This window comes from Cercospora kikuchii (genome assembly GCF_019650295.1).
Source record: "Cercospora kikuchii DNA, contig_00005, whole genome shotgun sequence".
Classification (NCBI taxonomy): Eukaryota; Fungi; Ascomycota; class Dothideomycetes; order Mycosphaerellales; family Mycosphaerellaceae; genus Cercospora; species Cercospora kikuchii.
The window spans coordinates 114422-123318 of NW_025408586.1; the positions used below are offsets into that span (position 1 = coordinate 114422).

Sequence of the window (8897 nt, forward strand, 5' to 3'; positions counted from 1 at the left end):
CATTCGAAAGCTAGTCAAGACAGCAGATTGTCGTCTTTCGTTTTGATATATGCGTGGCATATGTATCCACAATCCCTGAATCGTTCCAGCACAACACGTTCTCCCACGTTCTTGCATACCGAGTCAATGCACTGGAGTGATCCTGAGGAGTCAGGATATGTGTACACGAGGAGCGGGCAAGGCACAGACTTGCGAAAGGTTGTGATCCCAAACCATTCCCGGTGAGGCTCGAGGGACTCGGGCATTGTGTTCTTGGTCAGGAATCCTGATGTTCACATTTGTGCTGAAGATACAAGAGCACAGTCCAGTCGAAGACACCATCGTCGTCCCAGCCCCTACTCCAGGCTCCAGACCGGAACAGCGCTCTTATTCTAGCATAATCTGGCATCTCGCCATACCCAAGCTGGCGAACGTACTCCATGTATTTCACGAATTCTTCGGGCAAGCTCGCACACAGATCTCCAACCTCTATACTCCTCTTTTTCTCCAGTATCAACGCTTCCTTTTCCTTGCGTCGTCCCTTCAGGCCCTGCCACGGGAGTTTGCCTCGTGCAAAATAGATCATGGTGTAAGCCAGCGATTCAAGGTCATCTCGGAAGGATTGCGTTACGGAACGCGTCAGTAAGACACTTCAGGGCAAGCAGGACCTGCCTTGCTCACTTATTCCTTCGTGGCCTCGGATGCTGGCATAACGGGCTGTTCCAACCAACCACGGCCTCGTGGATGTAGTTCCAGAAGGATCATCTTTAGCATCGGCATCCTCGGCGAGACCCAAGTCAGTGATGTAAACGACGTTGCCATTCCCGCCTGTTCCCATCAAGCAGTTTTGAGGTTTAATGTCGCGATGGACGATACCTCTCGAGTGCATGCTTTCGAGTCGTTGGAGAAGCTGATCCATCAGCATGGTCAGTAACACTTTCTTGCATATATCTTCAGCTTGCTGTCGGACGCTCAGAATCTTCTGTACATCTTACGATGCAAGTCCGACATACCTTGATCTACATGCTCCTCGTAGCCTTTCCAACGATCCAGGCATGCACCTATTGCCAGTGTCTTTTCGATAACGGTGGGCACTGCTGTCTATACTCAGTAAGTCTCGCGCCGCTCTCCAAAGGCAATGGTGTTCAGAGCTAAAAGCAGCGTAGAACGATCAAGTCGGCGAGCTGGACTGTGAAGCTGTCTGTGCGACTGCTCATCGAGCCAACGGCACTGCCGGCAATGTCCCCGGAACAGCTTGCAATGCTGGTGGCAGTTATGAATGCGTCAGCGCATTCCATGCTGAGTTCTGCACACCATGTTACAACTTCTAGCTGGATCTCAGCAGAACTCGTCACTATAAGAGCCTGCTATTGCGAGAGTGGGGATGGCATGAATGATCAAATGAGATCATGTTACAGCTCGCTATCGAGGCTCGTAATCAGGCAAACGGTGCAAGCGAAAGAGTATTGAACCAGGACCACAGCGGCGACGAATGAGGGGCTTTGTGGCGTAATCTTCCTAGCCATGAGCCACTGAAAAAGTATCAGCTTCATTCCGGCAAGATTTCTCTTCATGGGTGTTAATAGCATGGAGTCCCTCCTGGAAACGAGTGTCGTTGCGCAGATAGTCGAGTTATGTCTATAGTGACTGTGCTGTGCGGCTCATGGTTTGTCCTTGTACTGATGGTGAGTTCTACAGCGTGTCCTCGCTTTCGGAAAATCAGTACCTCGTGCCTTGGTCAAGAACGATCTTTGAGTCCACCAAAGAGTGCCATGCTTGATGTATTACACTGCTGTGTCCTGGGAGTACTGTCACTTCTTGGGCTCTCTGGTCCTGGAATACGGAGGTGCTCCGCTTGACGCTTCCTCCCTTGTCGTCAAATTAGTATCGTGCTTTCGAAATCTATGCAGATTATTGGCTACGACACCACACAATAAGATGTGTGAAAGCCCAAGATAGTATCATCTTCGGTAGCTCTAGCATTCTTCAGCTCGCCAGATATCTTACACGCATAGAAGCTTTCCCCGCTTAGCCATTCGAACGAGCGTGTTGTATCTGAGGCATGGTTAGCGTGTGAAGCAGGTGTATCCCGGACAATAGTCAACACTCACAGTTTACCAACCGCGCCCAAATCCGTCAGCTTGAGTGCCTCCTCACCTTCTCTTAATCGTGGTCACGATCTTGCACGAGGATCTTGTCCCTGTAGAGCCACCGCAAGTAGACACGATAGTGAAAGTGAGTACAACAAGAAACGCGAACCTGAACATATTCACCCGTACATAATGCGATCACAATATTCAGTGGGAATCTGTGCCAGGATTACATATTCGTGCTCCCGAAGCTCCAGATCAAGACTAAATGCAGCAATAATACTGTCTCGTCTCCATACCATCACAGCCGGATCATCCACGAGCGCTTTACCATCTATCTCCCATAATGTGACACCGTGTTTCTGCTCACGAAAATATTGCTGGCAGAGTCGTCGTGCAAAATTTTTGTCTGACGTCAAAGAGAGAAAAAGACTGAGGTCTCGGTTGCCCCACGCAAAGTGTTTATTCACCCGGATCTGAAAGTTTGCAGTGGTCGTAGGTATTGCCCAGCCAAGACCTACGGGTATAGTTGGATCCTGCTCGAACATCAAACCACGGGCACGTAAGCCGCTCAAGTTGTGGCCGGCGTGGGCTGCTCTCCACAGCTTTCGAGGCGCGCTCTCTCTTGTGAGATGTGTAAGGCTTGTACTTCCCAGACACGCTCGTCCCATGTCTCTCCTATGCGCTACAGGTCAGAAATGATCGTAATCCGGGCTGCTTCCTTCTTTGGCGAGTTGTGCTAGCAGAGACGTTTCAGTTACAGCAGGCACCATAGTAGGGTCGGAGAATGAAGGCGGGCAAATGCCGTCATCGTGCATTGTTTGCGTCTCCTGGGACCAGAGGTAATATTAAGTTAGCGAAGGTAGCGTTTATACGTAGGTATATAGAGCGATAGAACGAGGCGCCGGCGAGCCCATCTTGTAATAGATGTGTGTGTCAGATGGATTGCACCTCTGCTCTTGTGGTAACGATGATATGGGGTAATAACGCCAGGCCCCGCTAACCCAGCGAATAGTTTCGTTTCGTTTCGTTTCGTTATTCAATCTAGCTATGCACGGATCGAGCCCGTATGAGCTGTCCCTAAACGTTATATGTCTGCCATTCGTACTCTCATCAGCCGCCTTGACTCAAAACGTCCCCAAGTCGGTTTTGTTACGAGTGTGACGGGAGGAAGCCACTCGGCGAGAGTACCATCAGCGGCGGTCTGCGCCTATGACCTGGCTCGAAAATCTTCCCGTACTCTTGAGAAACGCGATCGTCGCTCGCACCACGACCAAGTCCGGTCGCCACTGGTCTCCATCTACGTACTGCCCGGTCCTCGGGTCTCTCCTACGACTCTTCCCGCCTAGTAAGTAGGAGACGTCTCCCCATCGATCTCCGGCCACTTCTTTCAGTCGCGTTCTCTCTGCTGTCCAATTGGGACAGTGGAGGATTCCGTGTTTCACCGTCTCTCCGCCCTGTCCACACATGCACATTGGACTTTCGATTTGTCTGATTCGGGCCATGTATTCATTCAGGTGCGCGTGACCCGTGCGAGCCTGCGCAAGAATGCCTGCGTCCTCGTGCGACAGTGGCCCATATAGTTGTAATGTGTGTTTACCGGGGAGGGCGCTGTCGATAGCATACGTGTATTTTCCCCATTTGCCCTGCACGTGAAATCTGTCCGCGTCCATTGCCTTGCGGAGTAGTTTCTGTACTTCACCTTGTTCTCGAATTCGTTGTTCCGGTTTCACCATAGCCATGTGCTTCTCGGCCGTGGTCGTCTGGGCCGCCACATGCGCGCGCTCGTTTCCCGGTATTCCCTTATGTCCAGGAACCCACAAGAACTTAACTTCCTGGCCTTGATCTTTGATGCTCTGCACTTCGCGCAGCGTCGCTGAAACAAGGGCTTCCAGTTTCCTGGATCTTGCGCCGTTTTCGATCTGGTGTAGCGCCTCTTGACTATCGGTGACAATCCATCCTGACTCTCGGGCCCTGCCTAGCCGCTCTAGCGCCGTCTTGATGGCCCAGACCTCGGCGGCCGTAGCCGTGCACGTCTTCTCTCGCCCGATCGTTTCTCGGCAGACGACTTTAAACCCAGGGTGTCCACAGCTCGGATCGTACCTCACAACCGCAACTCCTGCCCATCCGTTCCGGACCGATGCGTCAGTATAGTAGACAATGTTCTTGGCTATAGAGGCAGATATTTCCCGGTGGAAGCGCATCGCCTCTGCAGCCTCATGAACAAACACCATCTGCTGGTGATCATGCCAGGGCGCCAGCGCATATAGCGGTCGTGCGGTGATTGCTGCTCCTTTGGTTCCCTGGAGTGCTTTATGATACCGGGACCATGTTTCGAATAGTGGACTCGCGTGCCGGTTGGATCGCCGTTCCATCCCATTCATGATTGTGCACAGAGGATGACCCCGGGGTAGAGCCCGGACCTCCAATGCGTGCTTGGCCACTCGTTTCGCCAATCGCATGGCGACCGGTTCGAGACCGGCTTCGTCCTGCAGGACGGCAGACGACACCGTTCGGAAAGCGCCAATGACGGCTTGCGCGCCCATGCGCTGCACTCGTCCTAGACGGGCGACGTGCTCCTGCGTTCCTCGGCGTCCTTCCGCATACCACGTAGATGCAGCGTAATCCGTTGTGGCGGTGACCGCCACTTGGTACATCTGGCGGACCTGCCTCGGCCGGATTCCGCGCAGCCTTCCCATCGCCAGGCATCTCTTCGTAGCCCTCTCCACAATCTTGTCAATATGATCGGTCATCTGCAGTTTGCTGTCAAGGATAACGCCCAAAACCTTGATGCGGTCTTGCGGTTCGATCCCCTGTCCCAAGAAGCGTAGGGAAGTCTTTCGGCACGGCTCGACCCTGGGACGCTCAAAGTGAATGAGGCTGGTCTTCGCCGCTTCGAATGTCGCTCCACTCTCCCGTGCCCACCGTGCCGCCGGAAGGAGCACCTGCAAGCGTAACTTCCGCATCGTCTCATCACAGTCAGCACCGGTCCGCCATGCCGTGTAGTTATCGATGAACCCCAGCGAGCCGCCCTCGGCATCGATCCTGCTTTCCACGAGATTCGCGTTGTAAAAGACATACAAGATCGGAGAGAGGGGAGATCCTTGCGGAATGCCGGCGTGTGCGATGCGCACACATTCGGAAACGTGCCGCCCCATCACCACCGTCCCTGTACGGTCCTCACAGAAACTGCGGATCCATCGTACTATCTTGCTGGGCACACCGCGCTCGCCCAACCGCCGTTCTAATATGGCTGGATGGACCCCGTTAAAAGCCCCTTGCACATCGAGTGTGACCAATGACAACACCCGATTTCCTCTCCATGCTTCCGAGATCTTCTCAACCAGAATATCTAAGGCCTGCTCACTCGATCGCTGCTTTCGAGCCCCAAAATGGTTGTCCGGGAGCAGAGAGTAACGTTCGGCCAAGTATGACAACCTCGTCGCCACAATACACTCCAAGCCCTTGCTGATCGTGGGCAGCAGGGATATGGGTCGGTAGGCCTTGGGCACGGTGTAGTCCGCTTTCCCGGGCTTCCGCAGCGCAATGATCTTGGCATGGCGCCACGAACGGGGTACGTATGCCAGGTCCAGAGACGTCTGGTATATCCATTGGATCCACGGGCGGACTGACGGCAGGAGTTGTCTCCACATTTCGAAGCTGATCTCGTCTGCACCAGGTGCTTTTCTCGGGTTATACCGGAAGATGGCTTGGTCGATTTCCTCTGTTGTGATTGCGGGTAGATCGCGAGGCACCCGTCCTCGGCGACGTTCTCTTGCCTGTTGGTGTCCTGTATTGCTCTCTGGCTCTGGCGGAGCGGGAAAGAAATTCGCCATAAGCAGAGCCGCTTTTGCTTCTTCCGTTTCTGCCACTGCGTCTTCGTACCTCAGAGTGGGAATATGGGACAACCCACTAGCGATGCTGGTGTACTGGTTGGCTCTCCACAGATTGTTGGGCTCAGCAAGGAATTCCTTCCAGTGCTGACTCTTTTGGCGCTCGATACGCCGGAAGTACTCTTGACGGGCGACGCGATATCTCTCCCGAGCTTCAAATGCATCTTCACCTCTTCTCCTTAGGGTAGTAACGAGATTGCGCGCTGAGGATAGCGGGGTACGCAGCAACGTCAGGTCTGGCGTCCACCACCGCTTCGCGTATGGCGATGGTCGCGCTCGCGGCACGCTGGCGTGGACTGTCTGCACCACTGCCTCCATAAAGCCTTCGGCTATTGCATCCAGGTGCACAGTATTGGGATTTTCCGGCCGAGGCACGTGTCTAAGTCGTTCCAACACCTCGTTCCCAATCTGCAGCCAATCCGCCTTCTCTGGTATAAACCGAGTGAGCTTTGTGGGCACTTGTTGGGGTCGAAGTCGAAACTCGATGGCCACCGGTCGATGATCCGATCCATGGTCGTGCTCGTGAATGTGACAACGGACGAGCTGAGGCACAAGTGCTCGACTCGCCATAATAACATCCACCGTGGATGACTGCTCTCGACCGGGATGTTGCCACGTGATGGTTCCAGTGGGCAGCATCGACTGCAGGTCGAATTCGTGCGCCAAATGGACGAGCGGCCTCCCTTCGTCCCTCCGCGCTCTCCTCACTCCATCTCGCCCACCCCACAGGCAGTCGTAACGGTTTAGGTCCGAACACATCACCACCTCGATCTCGCCTCCAATTCGAGCCCGGGTGTCATCGATGGCCTTGCGGATTCGAGTCAATTTCTCGTACAGATCGGGATCCTGTGCGCGGAACCGGCTTCGGTCGTTCGGGTCGTATGCAGAGATCACGAGCACTGTTGCTTCGGCGGTCTGGAGCGTCGCTGCCACGAGGTCGCACGAGTCGATCGGTACCTGCACTGCTTCTACCGCTGCATTTACCCACAGTATCGCTCGATATGCAAACTGCGTGGACGTGTGCTCCCGCTGTACCGTCGGGATCACTGGCCGCCATCGCTCGTGGAACCCACAGTAACCTTCTCCGGTATCCGGGCGGCGGAACAGATATGGCTCCACCAGCGCCAACACGGTAAACTTCGAGTATGCTGCATTATTGAGCACACTCCACTGCACCTGTTTCTGTCGTCCCACGTTATAGTGAAGTACCTGGAAAGCGGCACTCATGGACTGACTGCGTTATTTCCCATCTCAGTGTCCTGGTTTGCAGACGCTTGCCGCTGGTTGGTGTTCTGGCTCGCTTGCGTATCCAAATATCTCTTATGATTAGGGTGTCTCTTGCACTGCCAGTCCGAGACGCGATGCGGGACGGCGCACACTGCGCATTTTGGTGGTCCCTCGCTCTGGCAGTCCCGAGTCTGGTGCGACCCCGTGCACTTTCCACACTTCGTGGGCTTCCGACATGCGCTCTGCAGATGGCCGTACGTGTTGCAGTTGAAGCACAGCTTGTCTGCAGTGCTTGTCTCGCACCGTGAGCAGAACGCACCGCACGCCCCACCCCCGAACAGTGCCTCGCCGCGTTTCAACAAATGTTCTGCCGCCAGTCGATTCTTGAGCCAGATGACCAGCGAGCCTGTTTTCTTCCACGGATCGACTCTGCTGAGCCAATTCGCCTTCATCGCCGTGAAGTCCAAGTTTTCTCCCCGATTGTCTGCTGCAAACTCCATGCACACTTCCTTTCGCAGTGATCTTCCTCCACCGGCGGTGGCATCGAGCACCGCACTTTGGCTACCATGTCGCATTTAACCGGGTACCACGTCTCGCTCTTGACGCTGGCGTGAGGCATGCTTGTGACGAGCCATGCGGTGCTCGCCTTCGCTTTCACCGCTTCCGCCTCAGTATGGAAGACCACGTTGATCCTCTCGCCCGACAACTGGCGGATGCAGCGGATCTGCACGCCTCCTAGCTCTTGACATCCATCGAGGCCCTGCTGGAGCATCGTCTTGACCCGGACCAGGTCCGTCTTCTCTCCCGAGAATCGCGAGGTGTTGACGGTGATCCCACATTTGTCGTCCTCTACTCGCATTCCCTGCGGCTGATCTTGACTGCTAGACCTCCTCGATAGGTTGCCATCATGCGCCTGGCCCGTGTTGCCGATCGCCGCTGCTGCTGCATATGTCGGCTTGCCTCGATTGCCTATCTGAATGAGCTTTTCAGCTCTAGCAGTTCTGCTTTCAGCTCTTTGACCTCTTGAACTTCCCTGCGCATCTCCCGGATCTCCTGCATCCTCTCTTCTTCTTTCTTAAGTAGGCTCCGGACCATCGCCTTCAGACTGTGGATTTGATCCCCCAGTTTCGTCTCTCGAGAGGCATTCTCGGGCTGCTCCTCTGCCCTCCTCTTCTTCGAAGCTTCGGTCGGCTGGCTGAATTGGAAGGCTACTGGAGCCTCGCGGCCCGTGCTGCCAGCTGCATGATTTGTCTTCCTTCCTCGAGCCCTGGTCACCACCTGGTAGCCCTCCTCGTCCACCGCCCTCCCCATCCTCTCCGGGCTTGGCACCCCCGCAACAGCGTCGTCGAGCCCGGTTGCGTACGGGACCGGCGCGACGCGCCCAGCGACCACACCTTCTCCCACCCGAACACATTCATCACTTTCTTTGGCACTATTGTTGTTCATGTCGAAGGTTTTTACGCATGCTTCACCGTGACACGAGCTACCCTATATGACGAGCCACAATCTGAACTTCCGACTCGCTCGCCATGGACAAGGAGTTTATGTGCTGCGAAGTCATTCGGCACTGATCTGTAAGGCCTTCTTCCTCTCCTGTCTTAAGCATTACAAAAAATGCATGGCAATAGTCGTACTATTGATCACTATGCAAACGCTGCAAAACCACTCTTCCATATTCGGCCCCTGCTACATTGTGCTCGCAGATTTG

General features: G+C 54.6%; 3 protein-coding genes across 3 annotated transcripts; all 3 read right to left on the reverse strand.

Moving 5' to 3' along the window:
• Positions 1-256: 256 nt before the first annotated feature.
• Positions 257-904, reverse strand: CKM354_000785100 (uncharacterized protein; the record flags this gene model as incomplete). Its single annotated transcript, XM_044803212.1, has 2 exons — positions 257-591; positions 652-904. 2 exons carry the CDS (start codon positions 902-904, stop codon positions 257-259), a joined length of 588 nt encoding a protein of 195 aa, XP_044659147.1.
• Positions 905-3262: 2358 nt separating this feature from the next.
• CKM354_000785200 (uncharacterized protein) lies at positions 3263-7189 on the reverse strand (the record flags this gene model as incomplete). Its single annotated transcript, XM_044803213.1, has 1 exon — positions 3263-7189. The coding sequence occupies one exon, from the start codon at positions 7187-7189 to the stop codon at positions 3263-3265; it is 3927 nt and encodes a 1308-aa protein (XP_044659148.1).
• Positions 7190-8158: 969 nt separating this feature from the next.
• CKM354_000785300 (uncharacterized protein) lies at positions 8159-8635 on the reverse strand (the record flags this gene model as incomplete). Its single annotated transcript, XM_044803214.1, has 1 exon — positions 8159-8635. One exon carries the CDS (start codon positions 8633-8635, stop codon positions 8159-8161), a length of 477 nt encoding a protein of 158 aa, XP_044659149.1.
• Between the last annotated feature and the right edge of the window lie 262 nt (positions 8636-8897).